The sequence below is a fragment of the Haemorhous mexicanus genome, chromosome 2 (genome assembly GCF_027477595.1).
Source record: "Haemorhous mexicanus isolate bHaeMex1 chromosome 2, bHaeMex1.pri, whole genome shotgun sequence".
Classification (NCBI taxonomy): domain Eukaryota; kingdom Metazoa; phylum Chordata; class Aves; order Passeriformes; family Fringillidae; genus Haemorhous; species Haemorhous mexicanus.
Window position 1 is genome coordinate 121,628,306 of NC_082342.1, and position 19,564 is coordinate 121,647,869.

General features: G+C 46.3%; 1 protein-coding gene across 1 annotated transcript in view; it reads right to left on the reverse strand.

Annotated features, from left to right (window-relative positions):
* Window positions 1-18,569, reverse strand: part of RCAN1 (regulator of calcineurin 1) — a 47,638-nt gene extending 29,069 nt beyond the window's left edge. The window contains exon 1 of the mRNA XM_059840170.1: window positions 18,315-18,569. Coding sequence (XP_059696153.1) covers window positions 18,315-18,512 — 198 coding nt within the window. The 5' untranslated portion in view covers window positions 18,513-18,569. The remainder of the gene's footprint in view (window positions 1-18,314) is intronic.
* Between the last annotated feature and the right edge of the window lie 995 nt (window positions 18,570-19,564).

The window sequence follows — 19,564 nt, forward strand, 5'->3', positions numbered from 1 at the left end:
CAAGGTGGCCATGGGGCACAGCTGGCACTCCCTGGGCTGGGAGGGCAGGGTCAGCCCTGGGGATTTGGGGGCTCTGGGATTCCCTGAGCTTTGCTCCTGTCCCTTTCACCCCCATCCTCCCTCAGGAGCTGTCACAGCTGGGGGGTCGGGCTCTGCTCCTAGGAACAGGGACAGGAGGAGAGGGAATGGCCTCAGGCTGGGCCAGGGGAGTTTTCCCTTCTGAGTTTCACCTGTACTTTCCCACTGGAAGGCCTTAAAATTCTGCAGGTTGGAGCTTCTCCAGCAGTGCTGCTCATTCCTCAAGGCTCCTGGAAAGGAAACAGGCAGCACTGCCCTGAACCCTGTATTCACCCCCCCCAGAACAGCCAAATGCCACCTTTAGCCAGGAGTGTCTCGGTGGTCCCTGCTCTGAGGCTGCTCCTCAGATGTTCAGATGGGTTTGGGAATTTCCTGTGGCCTTAGAGCCAGGATAACCCAAAGGTGTGATTCCATGGGCTGCTCCCCTCCCAGCTGGGCTCCAGCTGATCCAAGCCCTCCCAGAGCTGTCACTGCTCCCTGATGACATCTGTTGAAGGAACAAGTCTGGTCACTGGGCAGCAAACAAAGCTGGGGGAATGCTTTGGAATAGGCAGCTTTTCCTCAGGGTATCTCCAAAACCTGTGAGACAATTTTGTTTACCATTTAATCCCAGACTGGGCTGGGTCACAAGGGACCCCAAAGCCCACCCAGTGCCAGCCCTGCCATGGCAGGGACACCTGCCCCTGTCCCAGGCTGCTCCAGCCCCAGTGTCCAGCCTGGCCTTGGGCACTGCCAGGGATCCAGGGGCAGCCCCAGCTGCTCTGGGAATTCCATGCCAGCCCCTGCCCACCCTGCCAGGGAAGGATTTTTTCCTAATTCTTTTCCAAACTTTCCCACCATCATTTTGAAGCCATCACCTCTTGTCTTGTCACCACAAACTGCTTAAAAACCTCTTGAAATTTCCAATCTTATTTCTTCCTCCTTCACTGTAAATTCTCACCTTTTCCAGGTGAGAATTCCTGGTTCAATCCAGAATACTATTCCAGGGCTGTGAATTGCTAACCCAGGCCTGCTCCCATTTCACTTCCTCATTTTCTGGATCTCAATTCAACAACTGTTCTTGAGATAGAAGAAATAAAATCTTCCAGAAGGCTTCCTGCACCTACTGCTGTTATTTCAAAGGGAGAATAAAGAAGATTGCTGAACTATCCTGAGTGGAAGGGACCCACAGGATCATTGATCCAGTTCCTGGCCCACCCTGGCATCCCTGGCAGTGCTGGCCAAAGGCTCCTGGAGCTGTGGCAGCCTCGGGGCCGTGCCCATTCCCTGGGCAGAATTCCTCCTGCAATCACAGACACTGCTCTGCAAAGCTGCAGGGCTGAGGGAGCCCCATGGAAGTGGGGCTGGGCAGCACCTCTGGGTGCCAGGGAGGCTCCTGGGAAGACAATTCCTCAATTCCCACACAAACTGCAGCCACTCCACAATGACTCCACTGAAGGATTAAAAAAAAGATTCAAATAAACCCCTGATGATTTTTTAATGCAAATTCCAACTGCAGTGCCAAGAAGGAGCTGTTTTTCCTGAAGACTTACAGGATACATTTGAATAGCTTCAAATGTATGAGCTGGTGTCATTTTTGCATTAGGAGATCCAAATAGGTTCAAATAAAATACCCAGAGTTGTGCTCTGTCACACAAGGGCCATTTACAGATTCCATGGGCCACAGTTTTCCAGCCACCCATCTGAAAAACAAATACCTGCAGTGTGCTTCTTCCATCCTTGGAAAAATCTATGATTTACACTTCCATTTCCAAGCACTAAACACTGAATTCCTGTTCACTGAGTGGGAACACAAACGTGGGCACTTGGAAATTCCACTACAGAGTAGCTGAGTAACCACCAGCCTCATTTAGAAAACTTCTGAATGTGGGAAATATATTCCAAAATGTAAAGGCTTTTTCCAACACGTTTCCACTCCTGCTGGGAACACACTCAAATGATCCAGAGTAAATTAATGATGATTTTGCCCTCATTTTGGGTACTCAAAAGGAAATAAACATTTTCAGACAGTATTTCATAGCAATTATTTTTCTATTCATCTAAAAATAAAATCATTCCATTTGGTAAAACATTCCAACACCTGTGCCATCCAGGATTTCCAATCAAACCTGCGGAGGGAAGAACAAAACCCTCTAAGGAAAATCCAGAAACCTCTCTGCTTTGTTCAAAAATTGGTATTTTGGAAGAAAGGAATGTGAGCTGAGGAAGGATGATGCTCATTTATCCCTAATCCACTGAAAGGGAAAGAAAATGTCCCTTCAAGGGCTCTCTCCAAGTCATCTGGGGAGACGTTTCCCCAAATCATCAGAGAGCAGCCAAATATTGGAATGTCGGGAGCCTCTCCGAAAATCTCCACCAGGAAAAAGGAAAAAGGGTTAAAGGACAAGGGAGAAATGAAAAGTGTATTTGGCAGAGGATGCAGGCTTGGGGCTTTAAGACTCAAAGGCCAAAAGTGACAGGAAGAATTCAATGGCTCTCTGAGGCATTGCAAAGCAGACACAAACTGTGGAGAAATAAACATTCCAATGGATGGAGGGGTGCAGTGAGAGGGCCAGGCTTGGCTCTGTGGGATCCTGAATGGCTGAACTTTTAAAATGTCTTCAGGTGGATTTAAGTGGAAGTGAGGCATCGTCCACTTTCCCAGGAAATTCAAGGTGTTTAAGCATCATTCCTTTACTTTGCCCTCCTCCCAGAGCAGCCCAGGAGCTGAGCAGGGCAGTTCAGAACAGCTGAACACAAAACAAAGGCAGCAGCTTTCATTTATTTATAACAAAAATTCAACTTATTCCCCCTGGCCTGGCTGGTTTAATCCAGAATATCTCCATGCATGAGCTGTTCCCACAGGAAAAGAAACCACCACCACCAAACCCAACACACAACAAACCAAAAAACCCAAACAAGACCCAACTTCCTCTGCAGCTCCCTAAAAATCCTGGATGCATCACCTTTGGCAGAGGCAGCTCTTGGCAAAGACGTGGGAGCTGCAGAAAATGGGATTTGTCAGGCATTCAATGTTCAGCCTCACATCTCTGACAGGACAGAAGCAGCTCCTTCCAAAGCAGCTCCTTCCAAAGCAGCTCTTTCCAAAGCCCAGGAGCTGCCCCAGACACTTGGATCCACAGCCCACTCCCAAAAATTCCCCCAGGATTCACTCCAAGAATGCTGAAAGCTGCAATCCCTCACCCTCCTCACATTTTCTGTGGCATTTCTGGGGTTTTTTAGCCCTGAAACAGCAGAATAATGAACACAGATCATGTTAAAACCATGGAGGTTCCCACACTGCCAGGCATTTGCAGGGGCAAAGCAGAGACTGGAGATAATGACACTGATAACATGAAATAATTGATTCATCATCAACCAGAAAAGAAATATTTGGCCAATTTGCTGCCTGTGAGGACACCATTCGTTGCCAGTTCCTCCCCAACTCCCTTGATTATGACAGCAGGAAAATCCAGGGAGAAAAGGGAAATTCAGAGAAAAGCCCTTCTGGCTGGGACTAAATGTTATATTTGTTTCAAAATAAGCATTTTTAGAAAGTCAATGAGCAGCAATTTTTCACTTGCTCTTTTCAGGAGAGCTTTTGAAAATGGGTGTCCCATGATCTGCACAGAATCATGGAAAGCTGCCCCACTTCCTGATAGGCAAAGGGTGGCCACTGCAGCATTTCTTTGACTAATTCCTTCCACTGGGTATTCCAGAAGTGATTCATGGCTGTACTCAGCTTTCCTGGAAAACATTTCTCAAAGTCTGCAAGGTATGGAAAGCAGGATGTTCTCCTGGGCTGGCTTCTAACTGGGAATCTTTGTGCCTCTCTAAGGACAAACAGCAGTTTTAATAACTTCATTCTCTCAACTCTGATTCAATTGTTTTTCCCCTACATATCAGAACAAAACTCATACATATCCTTCACCCTATTCCCTGCATATCTTCATTTCTTAGAACTCCAGCCTTAGAAGCCTAAAAACCAGGTGCCTTTTTCTGTTATTTAACTTTTATTTAAAGGAAATTCAGAAAGAGCCTCCCTGAACCCTTATATCACCTGTTAAATTCTGTTCTTTTCTTGGAAGTCACAACACTACAAAGAGTTGTTTTACCTAGAGGGACTGTGAAATAATTACAAGTTCCCTGAGACTCTATGGCTGACTGGTTCCTAAAATCCCTCAGGTGTCACTTAAACCCAAGACACAGCAGCGAGACCAACTCAGACCTGCTCAAAGTCCTGCTCAGCCTCTGATCCAGCTGAGTCTGGAGGGTGCTGCTTCAATAAATCTTCAAAGCAGTCCCCAGGCTCCTCATCTCTCCTTATTTTCCATAAGAAATGTAAGGGAGCTCTGATTCCCATGCAGATCAGTTGTGGGGATAGCAAAGCTCCCTGGGACATTTTCCACACTGTTTATAGCTGGGCTGCTGCCTCTGTGCAGTTCCACAGGAAACAACTTCTGCTCTCACTGCCCAGAGCAGCTGGGGCTGCCCCTGGACCCCTGGCACTGCCCAAGGCCAGGCTGGACACTGGGGCTGGAGCAGCCTGGCACAGTGGGAGGTGTCCCTGCCATGGCAGGGGTGGGAAAAGGTGATCTTTGATGTCCCTTCCATCCCAAACTATTCCATGATTCTGTGATTCATTCTAAGACCAGAACAGGTTTCCAGTGTTGTAAAAAGTTCCAAGTGAAGGTCAAATAATAAATGTGAGGGTGATAACACACTTGGAGGAATTCATAAGCTATCAAAGAATCCCAGACTGGTTTGGGTTGGGAGGGACCTCAGAGCCCACCCAGTGCCACCCCTGCCATGGCAGGGACACCTCCCACTGTCCCAGGTGCTCCAGCCCCAGTGTCCAGCCTGGCCTTGGGCACTGCCAGGGATCCAGGGGCAGCCCCAGCTGCTCTGGGAATTCCATCCCAGCCCCTGCCCACCCTGCCAGAGAAGGATTTTTTCCCAATATCCCACCTCAACCTGTAATTTTTCAGTTGGAAGCCATTCCCTGGGTGCTGTCCCTGCATCCCCTGGGAATTGTCTCTCTCCAGCTTTCCTGGGGCTCCTCCAGGCCCTGCAAGGCCACCCTGAGCTCAGCCCAAAGCTTCTCCTGTGCAGGTGAGCAATGCCAGCTGTGCCAGCCTTTCCTCCCAGCAGAGCTGCTCCAGCCCTCTGCCCATCCTGGAGCCTCCTCTGGGCTCTCTGCAGCAGCTCCAGCTCCTCCAGGGCTGGGCCCCCAGACTGTTCCAGAATTTGTTTACTGCTTTTTTCAGCCCCCAAGCCCTGCTTTGGAAAATCCCCCCAGTCCTTTCCCCGTGGAGGCAGAAAGGGCCCAGAGCTCCCAGGAGGGCTCTGCCCTGAGCTATTCCTGGTGTGTTTGCAGCTGGTGCCACTCTCCAAGGTATTTCTGAGGAACCTCATTAAGCTCCTGCAACAACAATGCTCCAAAGGAAAAACTTCTGCTGTGTGCTCAGCCCTTCAGCAAACACTGCCAGCAGCACTGTGCCCCTGTCAGCAGCTGAGCCTTATCGTTTTTTCCAGATGATCTAGGTTCTGATTGAAGTACTCTAAAAAGCTTGGAGTGTTTTATTACAGGATCTAGAGTAGGAGGAAAGCACATGAATGTACCCAAGTGTTCTCCCCAAGAACAGCCCGGCCATGATTGAGAGCCCCTTTTAGCAGGCAGAGTTTCACAAACTCTATTTCATATTTTTTAGCACCACAAACCAATCACTTCTCAAAGTGATCTGATCCAACAGCCTCCACCTTGACAGTGCCTAAAGCCAACTCAGAAAATCACAGCTGACATTTCCAACCTGCCCAGCAGAGCAAGGAAAGAGCTTAAACAGCATTTCCAGTTCCACCTTCTGCAACCTCAACGTTACAGCAAGGGCTGAAATGCCAAATTAGACAGTCTTCAAATCAGCATTTGCAAGGCAAAGCTCTAATCAGGACAGGCAGCAACAAAGGGAGACTCAAATAACTGGGGGGAGAGAGATTAAACAATAATTTGCAAATACATGAAATAAATACAGTCAGAGCTCTCTGCTCATTAGTGAATTTGGTGTCCCACATCCAATCTATTTTAAATAAAGATTCTTCACTTTCAGGCTGACCTCACTGGGATGACAGATCAAAATCTTTCAGCATTTCTTTGCTCAGGGTGACTGTTTGTGTTTAGATTTATGGATGCAGCTCTTTTCCCCAAATCCTCATGGTCTGTCATGTTGCAGCTGGATTTTGTTCCCCTCTCCCCCAGGTCTCACAGGATCCTTTCCCTTGGGCTGAGAGTTTATCCTGGGGCAGTTTTGAAGGATGAAATGATGGGGGAACTGCTCTGCTATAATGATGATTAAACCATCAGCACCAAACACTGAACTGGGGCAGTTTAAACCAGGCTTAGTCCAGGACAGGGTGACACACAAGGAGGGTTTAAGTAACTCTGCTTTCCAATTTACAATCACTGAGTGATCAACACCTCACTCCTGTCATTCCATCTGCTCCTCTACAACCAAGGATTTTTAAAATTTATTTCTTCAGGAGTTTTTAGATTTTTACCTTCAAAGCATCATTACTCACCAAGGCACTGGAAAGGATGGATCTACTACAGATAACTCCAGGAGCTGATGAACAGTGAGAAACAGTGATAAACACCTCTCAAAACCAGCCCCCACTGTCAGCATTGGTTTCCCAGCCCAAAGTGGTCCCTAAATAGCAGCAAGCCAGGTCCCAGCTCCTCCTCATCCCCCTGAATCCCAAAGCACCACGGGGCTGGATTTCACTCTTTATTTACTCCCTGCACTGACACCCCCAGAGCGACCTAGCAGAGACAGCCACTAAAATCATCTTCATTTAACCCAAGCCCACTGTCCCACAAGGGCTGGAGGGACAGCACACAGGGGATGGCCTCCAGCTGGAGGGAAGGGAGGATGGCATTTTGGGAACTGGGAACTGTTCCCTGGCAGGGGCTGGGCTGGAATTCCCAGAGCAGCTGTGGCTGCCCCTGGACACTGGGGACAGTAGAAGGTGTCCCTGCCATGGCAGGGCTGGCAATGAGACCATCTTTGATCTCCTCCATCCCAACCCATTCTGACTCCATTCAATAAAAACCTCATTCTCAGCATTTCCAGACCCCCCCTGTGAACCATGGAAGGCACTCCCAGCAGTGCCTAACAATTATTCAGCTGCTCATTATTTCATACAGGTTCATTAACTCCCTCTGATTAGCAAATATTTGGCAGCCATTTTGTGCTTCCCACACACCTTCAGGACTGTATCATCTGTGGGGTCAGAGGTTTAGGATTTTTTTTTTCTTTTCCTGTTTAACAGTAATTTCTGAAAAGTTAAAAAAAAAAAATTAAAACTCTAAGAGGTAAGGCAGTTGTTCCTGAAGTATTTTTCTAAATTTTGATGGTGTTTTTTCAGCTGTGACAGGTACAAGAACTGTCCCACTGAGTGAAGACATGACCATAATCCCATTGGAGTAGGATGAAAAAGACTTCTGTACCTAACAATTTATTATCATGAAAAATGCAGCTGCATTATGCCAAAACTATGACTTGAGGGAGAGCAGAGATAAGGATGAAAAGAGCAGGTGTTTGGGGTTCTTTTAATTTCTAGTTCCTTCTAACATGACAGCAGGATTTGTTCAACTCAAATATTAAAGATATCATCCCAGGCAAAGCAGAAGTTACGTGTTCATCCTCTGACACATCCTCTGTGACTAAGGGGAAAACAAAAGGAAAGAAAAAACTCAACTTTAACACAGGAGGCTTTGGAAAACAACAGGAGCTGGTCAGAGCAGGCTGGTATTTCTGTGATCTTTAAAGAATGACATTTTCCACTGCAGTCACTGAGGAAGAATGGAAGAGAAACTTCAAAAATATTTTCTAAGAATGTTCTGGGAGGGTAGGAAAAAACTCAAAGCAAGAAGTTTCTGAAGAAACTTCAGAAGTTACAAGAAGTTTCTGCATTTCAAAGAACAAATCAAGTGTACCTGGAAATTTCAAAAGGATTTCAAAAGCACTACTAAAGATCATGGAATGGCTTGGTTGGAAGAGACTTTAAAGATCATCTAATTCCAAACCCCTTCCACTAGCCCATCCAAGCCCCTGATAAAATCATAAAAAATAATAAAAGATACTAAAAGGAGCCACAGAAGAGTCTGGAATTTATCCCAAATCACCTGCATTTTTGATGAGGTTAATGCCTGACACACTGTAATTATCTTAGACATTAATTAGTGACACATCAGCAGCACACTGGCATTTAAAGCTCTAAAGGTTTATAACAACAGAGCTCTGAGGATGCATTTTATTTCTCTATTTATTCATATGGCAAGAACCCACCTGTTTTGATTAATGGAGCAAAAATGTCAGCATTAAAAAATAATTCCTGAAAATACTTTAAATTCCTGAATATTCCAGGCAGTGGATTTTGGGTTAGGAACTCCCACTTGCTGAAAGCCAACACAGTTCTGCATCTCTTTCCAACTTCTGCTAGAGAAGTGTCTGGATGTGCCTTTTTCCCAGCAGGGGAGATGAAACATCCCTGCAGAGCAGTGGGGAAGGACAGAATTGCACTCTGGCAGCTGAGGAACAAAGGCACAGATTAAGGAACAACCTCTCCTGACACCTCCTCCTGTGAAGAATTCCTGCACTTCAGCTGCTCTGGGCGAGCTGAGGAGCTTTTGAGTTGGGATAGATCCCTGAAAAATGCCCAAAAATGGGTTTGTTTGTACCTTCCACAGATCCTAAGCCTTCCCCAAGGGGAGAACACCCCACTGATGAGGGAAGCTTGATGGGGTGGGCTGGTTTGGGGTTTGGAGAGGCCCTGCTGATCTCACCTGCCCTGAGCTGATTTCTCTGCATTGCACAACCCCAGGCACGAGCTGTTCATACTTTCCACTGCCTGCCCCTGCAGCTGCTTCATCCTGGAGCCCCAGGAAAATTCAACCTTGCATCAGAGTTTCCATGAGCCAGGCAATGCTGGCTCCCAGCTGGATGGCACCTGGCCCAAGGGCCGATGGATCCTGCAAAGGAATGGCCAGACACCCCAGGGCTGGACAGACACCCCTGGGCTGGACAGACATCCCTGGGCTGGACAGACACCTCAGAGCTGGGCAGACACCCCAGGGATGGGCAGACACCCCAGGGACACCCCAGGGATGGGCAGACACCCCAGGGATGGGCAGACACCCCGGGGATGGACAGACACCCCGGGGATGGACAGACACCCCGGGGACACCCCAGGGCTGGGCAGACACCCCGGGGACACCCCGGGGATGGACAGACACCCCAGGGCTGGACAGACACCCCAGGGCTGGGCAGACACCCCGGGGGATGGACAGACACCCCGGGGATGGACAGACACCCCGGGGATGGACAGACACCCCAGGGCTGGACAGACACCCCAGGGCTGGGCAGACACCCCGGGGGATGGACAGACACCCCGGGGATGGACAGACACCTCGGGGATGGACAGACACCCCGGGAATGGACAGACACCCCGGGGATGGACAGACACCCCAGGGGATGGACAGACACCCCAGGGGATGGACAGACACCCCAGGGCTGGGCAGACACCCCAGGGACACCCCAGGGCTGGGCAGACACCCCGGGGATGGACAGACACCCCGGGGATGGACAGACACCCCGGGGATGGACAGACAGACACCCCAGGGCTGGGCAGACACCCCGGGGATGGACAGACACCCCGGGGCTGGACAGACACCCCGGGGATGGACAGACACCCCGGGGATGGACAGACACCTCGGGGATGGACAGACACCCCGGGAATGGACAGACACCCCGGGGATGGACAGACACCCCAGGGGATGGACAGACACCCCAGGGGATGGACAGACACCCCAGGGGATGGACAGACACCCCAGGGCTGGGCAGACACCCCAGGGACACCCCAGGGCTGGGCAGACACCCCGGGGATGGACAGACACCCCGGGGATGGACAGACACCCCGGGGATGGACAGACAGACACCCCGGGGCTGGGCAGACACCCCGGGGATGGACAGACACCCCGGGGCTGGACAGACACCCCAGGGATGGACAGACACCCCGGGGATGGACAGACACCCCGGGGATGGACAGACACCCCGGGGATGGACAGACACCCCGGGGATGGACAGACACCCCAGGGATGGACAGACACCCCGGGGATGGACAGACACCTCGGGGATGGGCAGACACCCCGGGGATGGGCAGACACCCCGGGGATGGACAGACACCCCGGGGATGGACAGACACCCCGGGGATGGACAGACAGACACCCCGGGGATGGACAGACACCCCAGGGACACCCCGGGGATGGACAGACAGCCCGGGGATGGACAGACAGCCCGGGGATGGACAGACACCCCAGGGATGGACAGACACCCCGGGGATGGACAGACACCCCGGGGATGGACAGACACCCCGGGGATGGACAGACACCCCGGGGATGGACAGACACCCCGGGGATGGACAGACACCCCGGGGATGGACAGACACCCCAGGGATGGACAGACACCCCGGGGATGGACAGACACCCCGGGGATGGACAGACACCCCAGGGATGGGCAGACAGCCCAGCAACTCCCACTGATTCCCCCTCCACGAGTTCTGGTTACCACCAGAAACTCTCTCTTATTATTTAACATCACAACCTGCAAGAAATGGACATTTCAGTTCTTACTTCATCACCTTTTCCCACAGCAATGGACATTCTAATTCTTATTTCATCACTTTTTCCCACAGCTATGGACATTTTAGTTCTTATTTTCTATTTCCAAAGTAATGGATATTTTAGTTCTTATTTTCTTTTTCCACAGTAAGGGACATATTCCTACTGTAGCTTTCAGGGACTATCAACAATTCTATACTAAAATAATCAGAGATGGGTTCTGTTCTTAAAGAATTTAATAATATTATCTCACTTGCTGGGTTATCAGAAAGGAGGAGGATATTTTAACTACAAACCCACAGAAGTGTTTTGTTTAACTATATGGATTATGAATAGGGGAAAAAATACAAACAGGAAAAAAAACCCATTTATTATAACAGTACAGCTTGGCTCTTGTGGCACTTCACCAGCTCAGCTTCCCACTTTCAGGAAAAAAAAGGAACAATTCTCCTGCCTTTCAGCCAGCTCTTCTTGGAAAACAGCCTGAATTTTAAGAGGCCTCCACACAAACAGCCACTTGTTTTGAAATCAGGACCAAACCTTCAGGAAGTTTCCAGAATGGTTTTCACTCCATGCAAGAAAATAAAGTGATTTTGGGTTCATCTAAAACTCAAAAACTTCCATTGATGGGGTTTTTGATGATTATTTTTGTCAAGCTGTGTGATACAGACACAATCAATAAATCAATTTACCAAAAAGCTCTGAACTCCCACAGCACTGCTGTACCAGAGGTGCTCTCTCAATTTTCCTGCTGCCTTTTGCACTTCAGCAACACAAAGGAACTCAAATCCAACCCCTGAGAGCTCAAAAACCCAAGAGTTGTTTGCCAGCACCAAAGTAAGTCCAAAAAAAACCTCAAAAAGCAAAATCAAATCCAGCTCCTCACTTGTGAGCCTCTGAAAATCTGCCCAGGGAAGAGGGAAGTTCCATTTCAATGAATGAAATTCACTGAGCATTGACAGCTCTGCTTTTGTCAGTGATCAATCAGTGACTGCCATGTTTAATGAAATTAATTCTGGTTATCTCTGGCAGTGAAAAATGCTGGCAGGAAGAGAGCAAAGGTCTAAAGCAGGTACTGCTGGATGATTCTGCTACCACCCAAAGCTGGCAGCACCTCACAGACTCCATTTAGGACATTGGCACATCCTAAATCCCTGTGCCTGGCAGCCACCACCCACCAAGCACCTCATTTTTAATATCAGCATTCCCAAACATTTTAGGACAATGACTTGCATAGTTTAATTACGCATCACACCCACAAAATTTTAAAAATTGTATTTTAGAGCTCAGTCCCAGCTTCAGGCTCACTGAACACAGCCCCTACTTCAGTCATTCCCAGCACATTCTCATATTTTAAGAGGAAAAAAAGAGCACCTGGTCAGAACAAGAGATGAAACCCCAATGAAAACTACCCCAAATGGCCACTGAGGAAAGTGCTTAAACCAGGAATAAAGCCCAGAACTAACCCAAACCCAGCCAGGTCAGGGTTCCTGCCCAGGGCAGAGCTGGAGCTGGATCATCCTTGGGGTCCCCTCCAACCCAACCCATCCCAGGATCTTCTGTTTGCAACAAGAACAACCCCCAGACTTCACTGGAATTTCTGCTTAACATCAATATGTGAATTTCCATCATTGTTTTTTAATTATTTCCCTCATCCTCAGTTCTCCTGACCTTCAGTTATGACACCAAGTAATGCTACTTATTAATAATCAACTTATTTCTAAATTTATAAACACTGCTTGTTAAAACTTGAATAAACTACTGAATGAACTACTTCAGCAATAACTGTCACACAATTAAACCTTTGCTGCTAAAAAGACTTGATGATTTCAGCCTGCTCTGCATGGGACAGTTCAGTGACTGCTGACATAAATCATTCTTTAAAGCTGATGTTGGGCTGAGTTTCAAGCCAGTCTCACCTCTAAACCACAGCACTCATTTCCAGATTTTTCTTTAATGAAGGACAAGAATCCTGGGAACAAAGCTCCACTTGCTCCTGCAAGAGGCAGAACCCAGGGACATGAGGAAAAGCTCTCCACAGCACTGGGATGGAGATTTGGTGCTCCCAGAGGTGCCTCAGGTTTAATCTTTTCTATTTTTCACACTCTGTGCTGCTTTAGTCTGTGGGTCTGGGTTCATATTATGGGATGGAGAGCTCTGTGCACAGAGCAGGGAGACAAAACAATTCCTGCTCCAGCTGGGCACCAAGGACAAATGAGCCAAATCTCAGCCCAGGAGCACAAACCCCGTGGGCTGGAGAGAGAAAAACAAGCAGGGTGGGAGTGCCTGGGCTAAAGCTGAGCTGGGACAATGAACTGCAAGGTGCAAATGGAGCAGAGCTGATCCCAGGGAGAGACCCCGTGCCCGGCCGTGCATTTTGGGGCCATTTTGGGGCATCTTGGGGGCAGCCCTGGCTGGGCTCTGGTGCTGCCCCAAGGTGGGTCCATGGAGGCCTTTTCATAAATATTTATAAAATAGTTATTGCATTTTATTTCAATAAATTATCACATTTTATTATGAAATAATCACTGAATAATTATTTAGTCTTTATTATTTTAATAAATCCCTACTTTATTCTGTAACTCTGTCCAGTCCCTGCTCTGGGTCAGCCTGCACAAGGCCTCAGCAGGGATTTCACCAACATTTTCCTAAATTTCCCTTTGGTTCTCCAAGCAAATGAAATTGTTAATCCTGGCACAGCTCAGACCTCGTGTGGGATCTTCCTTCCAGACTCTGAGCTCAGGATTGGAGCACTGGATCCCAGGGAAGTCATTTTTGTTAAGATCTCCAACACTGAGGCTACTCATGACAATTTTACAACACTGCTTTTCTAGCTTTAGGTGTTTTTAAGGCACCCAACAACCCTCTTTTACAGCAAGAGTTATTTGAATATTTAAAGAAATATTTAAACAGTATGTATTTCCCTTTTTTTCTGCCTATAAAAGTATTTGTATTGTTTGCTTGAAGCAAACTGACTGATCAGCCCCCTTTGAGGACTTCAAAAAGTGGAATTTTGACCCAGAAATAATTCTTTTGGAGACCTACAGAAGGCCCAAGTGTGATATAAAGCTGAAGCTGCTCAAAATACCTCCACTTAACTAAATACCTCCACTTCCAGAAGACCTATTGAAAAACTTTTCATAATGCAAGGTTTTTCATTTTCTTGTAATGGTTTCAGTGTTCAAAGCAAATCCAGATTATTGAGATGTGATTTTAAACCACACTCTTAACCCTGAGCTTTATTTGGAAACCAGAAGCATTAAAAACTATAAACACTGTCACAAAAAGAGATATAAATTTTTTCTTGGCAGAGAAAGAATGAAAACCTTCAAACTATATGCAGGTGCCAATAAATAACTTTTACTTTCCCATTAGGAAATATTTTGCCAAAACCAAAGCTGTGGTCACAAAAATCCATAAATGTAAAACCACTTTTTTTTTTTTCTAAATCTACTTTTTTAAGTGTTTTCTTTTTAATGTGATCTAAGAGGCTTAAAAAACGTGAAGTAAAAGGATTACAAGGCATGTGGCTGAGGCAGGAAGAGATTACCAGAAAATGGAGATTATTTCTAAAGAAAGTTTTATAAATGCTCCTGAGAAATCTGCTAAACCCTGCAAAGCAGAAGGAATTCTTTAAATACTTGAAAAACCCCAAATCCACCTGCTGATGAGTTCAGTGGCCTCCAAGGCAATTCAAATGGCCAAAAGCAAAGCTCCTCTGACTGCTTTACTGCCTTGCTGCACTGAAAGCAGCCCAAGCTGCAGGAAAAGCACAACCTGGGAGCTGCAATTCCCAGGATTCTGCTTCTCCTGGGCTGCACAACTCACCTTGCTGGCCTTTATCTTCAAGAATATATTTATTTTTTTAAGTAAATAATTGCAGAGATAATTGTTTCCAGCCAGGTCTGGGGGTTATGTGAGGACACAGGCTCAATTCCAACTTGGAGTGCACTTCCAGCAAGATGAATTTCTTGGATAATTCAGTTTTCCAGTGAAGTTTTCCCACAGAAAAGCTGTTCCCATGATAGAACTGCCTGCTTTCAGTTTCTCCATGGATATAAGTTGTTGTTAATTATGGAAAACTTGCTGTTATGTTCATTAATTTGCAAAAATTAGCAGATTAAGGTAATTATCACAGAACCATTAAAAGTGGAAGTGACTTTCCCAGCAGAACCATCATGGAAATTGGACAAAAGATGGTCTAAAATATGGAAATGGGTTAAAAATGTGATTTTTAAACACCCAAAATGCCCCAAGTGCCACATCCAAACACCTCTGGAACACTCCCAGAGATGGAGACTCCAGCACCTCAAACTCTCAGAAACATTTTCAAGGAATGTAAGGGAAAGTTGTCTCCATCAAAAATTTCTCCCAGCCCTAAAGCCCAAGGATTTTGTGAGGAATGAAATTCTTTGCAGGAACTCTCTGTGCTCCTCCCTGCCCAGCTGAGAGGTGCCCACAGAGAAGGGAAATGGAAACTGCATTTGGGGTTTTTTTGTTAAGGTTGGGATTAAATGTGTGAGATGGCAATTTCTGTTTAGTATTTTGTATTTGTATTACAGTTTCACTAACTGTTTTACAGTATTTTGTTTTTGTAAATTAAAAATGGAGTTGTATTTTTAGAAGGGTTTTAAGGATAAATTGTTTATTTAAGAAATGATACTTAAATTATTTTTACTTTTAACTTAATACTTGTGGTTTGTACTGTGGATTTTTTATTTAATTACACAATATTACTTATGAAGAAGAAGGTAAGAATTAGTTTCTGTTTTAAAACTTTTGTTTTATACATATAATGATTTTTTAAAACTTGAAATTCTAAGTTTTCTACTGTGTGATGTTACACACTTCTATTCAAACTACACAGTTATAATTTTACTTCTATTATTTAATTTTGGGAGTTTTCTTCACAGCTTGAGGTCAAATGCAGTGTTCTCTTGGTGGTCAGCACAGAAAGTCTGAAATCCTCAGGAACCAGCCTTCCAACAAGGCAGAAATGAAATGATTTCATTTTTTAACCTTGCTGTGCCTGTGCCAGAATTGTGAAATTCCCAGGGGAGTTTGGCACATCCCTGGGGATGACAGGAGCCAGGGAAATGTTTCACCTGCTTGGATCTGACAGCACAAATTCCATCAAAAAACTCTGAGTGTCCTCTACTGACAGAAAACAGCCCTTAAAAATGGAATATCACACAAAGAGGATGGAAAACCACTAAATCCTAATTGGAAATTAGCTCCTGATACATTTTCTTAAATAAACTGTGCCCTGTGTACTCGTTTAAAAAATAAAATCCAAGAATTACAATTCCTCAAGCACACAGCCAACAGTGAAGCTACCAAAAGCTGCAGATCCAATGTAAGACAGTTCAGAAAATCCAAATTTTTCCAAGGTAATTTGCCAACTTGAAGATCAGGAAAAAAGGTTTTGTCAGTGGTAATTTCCTGTACTTTAATAAAAAAATACAGAATTTAAAGGAATTCCTGATCTGTGCTTTAGAAAACTTGAGAGGGAGTGCTCAAATAAATTTCTTTTTTTTTTACTCTGGAAGATTTTGGGGCTGGTATTAAGAAACTGGTCATGAAGAACTTTTATTTCTTCTGAGAATAAGCTGTCATTTAGCAGAATTGACAGGAAGGTCTGGTTTTAAGAGACTGATCACAAACCATCTAAAACTTCTGATTTTTCAACTGGGATTATCAACACCTCAATGAAAAACATTAAAAAAACTGAAAAGGAGGAAGAAGAGGAATGTTCAAGCAGCACTCCCAGTACAAATCATGATCTGGGAGGGACAGAATAGAAACAGTTAGCAGTGGCTGCCTTGTCTCACCTTTGATTGGATCAACCCTCCTCAAATAGGGCAATCCAGGATTATTAGGGGCCCAAAGAAGGGGGAAAATCCCACTGGGCTGGAGAGAAAAGGTATTTTAGGAGTGTTACATCTGCTGGGAAAGGCAGAGTGTTCACAGAGTAGAACCAACCAAACACAGCACAATTCAGAGTATTTGCAAACACTGGGTGAGGATCCCTTCAGCAGCACCAGATTCCACAGCTCTGCTGCACAAGATGGAATTTTCTGGGCACATTCCACACCAAACCAAGGGAATTTTCTTAAAATTCACCCCCTGACCAAGTGCAGCCTTTCAAAATTACCTTGGAATCCTTCTCAGGTGATTGAGACAGTGACATTTCAGGGTGACCACATCACCTCACACATCTGAGTGACAAAATTCCTGCAATCCCTTGGACACCAGAACCACCAAATGCTCTGGAAAACTGGCTAAACCATGGAACAATGCAATATTTTCCTCCTTTTTAATTGAACTTTGTTTTTCTTAAATCATCCAAATGCTGAGGGCACCTTTCACACCTCCAAAATCTGGGATACAGCCTTAGGGCCTCATTCCACTTTCTCTCTCTGCACCTTCCTGACACTTGGCCAACAAAACAAATTAAAAACATGGCTAGTCCATGTGGGTTCCTAAAAATGTCACTTATTTCCAGTTTTCAAGAGTTATCAGCTCTTGCCAGCTCTGTAACTTTATAAAATGAAGCTAAATTATGTATTTCAGTGCTGAAATTCAGTGACCACACACCTAAACTGATTTTTCATCTATCAAAAGTCTGTGTGCACCTACCTTCCAAGGACCTCCACCTGCCTTTTTTTTTGAAGTTTTGTGTTGTTTCTAAAACATTGAGACTTCTCTTCCCCCCTGGAGACAGATATTTATTCAAGTTCAAGGCAGTTCTCTCATTCTTTACCTTAGAAATGTAATTTATGCAAGATCTGCACATGCTGTCATCCATGGTAAAGACAACAGTTATGCTGAGATGATGAGACTCAAATTCATTTGTTATCACTGCCTAATCTTTAAGTCCATTCTGTTCAATTCAAATCTGTTTAAAAATTAAGCACCTCCTCCAGTATGAAAGGGTTTGACAGGAAAAACAGGAAAAAAAGAATAAAACCACAACATCAGGTGCATCAAACAAAACCTTGAGCACAAAGCTCAGGCTAGGATGGTCCAGGGATATTTTATTTCATTCCTATTTCATGCAGGGCTTCACCCTGGGCTACAGGTTCAGGAAGCAAAGGAATGAAGGCAAAATAGCTGCAGGTGTTGGAAGTCCCAGAATCACGGAATCACCGAGATTTGGGCACCAGGGAGTGCCAGCTGTGCCCCATGGCCACCCTGTCCCCAGCCCAGAGCACTCAGTGCCACCTCCAGGGGACACCTGCAGGGATGGGCACTGCAGAGCTCCCTGGGCAGCCCCTGCCAAGGCCGGAGCACCCTTTCCATGGGCAAATTCCTGCTGCTGGCCAAGCTGAGCCTGCCCTGGCCCAGCCTGAGGCCGTTCCCGTCCCTGTTGCAGGGAGCAGAGCCCGGCCCGCCCCGGCTCCACCCTCGGAGCGGGCTCAGCTCAGCCCGGCTCGGGACGCCGCTCCCGGCAGGACCGAGGGGGCGGGCGGGACACGCAGCCACAGCCTCGCCCCCTCATCCCCTTTCCTGTGAGGGTTCTCTCCCACAGAGAACCGCGACCGGCCCAGCCCCGCACCCCCTCACGGCTCCCGGCCCGCCTCACCCGGTACGGGCCGTCCTGGAAGACGCGCGGGTCCAGGTTGCAGGCGATGGTGGCGGTGGGTAGGTCGCGCAGCGCCACCGCCTCCATCTCGCGGTCAACGAAGCTCCACTCCGCGTCCGCCTCCTCTTCCTCCTCCTCCTCCCCTTCCTCCTCGTCTTCCCCGGGCGGCAGCGGCTGCTGGAGCGGCGGCTCCTCCATGGCCGGAGGCGAGCGGAGGCGGCGGCAGCGACGTCGTCTGAGGCGGTTTCTCCCACCCCCCGCCCGCCATCTTGTTTCTTTCGCCCCCTCCACTCAGCAGCCAATCGGAAGCCGCCGCTCCGCCCCCCCGGGCCGTGTGAGCCAATCGGAAGCCGCCGCCGCTGCGGCAACAGGTGGCGCGTGAGGCCGCGTCCGCCATGTTGGGCGAGGGCAGCGCCGTGAGGGAGCGGCTGAGCTCCCACCCACAGAATGAACTATATTTGTGTAAAATATACTGTATTTACCATCTATACTGTATGTTTAGTATATATTGTCTATGTAATACACGTACGCACTATGTACACTGTATTATAGCTAAAAATTTACCATATAATATACCATAGGTTATTATACCATATATTATAATATATCATATATTATAATTATAGTTATATTACCATATATATTATAATACCACATATATGATAATATACCATATATTATTTACCATATAATATACCATATATGTATATATACACCCTATAGTGTCTGTATTATATTTATAGTATTTTTGTGTATTATATGTAAAATAATATATATAAAAATATTCTGTGTACACTATGCTGCATGTCTATGTGTTATATCTCTAATATACAATATATAGTGTATAAAAAGTGCTTTATGTAACAATATACTGTTACTATGTAACAAAATATACTGTGTGTGTTTGTGGGAATATAAATAACATGCAGTATATATAAAACATATAAAATATGCTGTATATAATAATATACTGTATGTATATAGATATATATTTTTTTATAAATTACTGTATATAATGCTATATTATTGCTAGAGAGAGAAAAACATGAGCTCCATGTGCCATCCCTGGAAGTGTTCAAGGCCAGGTTGGATGGTCTATAATATAAATATGAAATATTTCTATAAAAATGCCACATGGATATAAAAATTCCTCACTCAAAGACAAGTCAGCTGAAAATTGCCACTCTGTGTGTGGTAATTCTCTTATTTGCCTTGGGGACAAGCTGACCCCCCCCTTGGTGTGCTTGCCT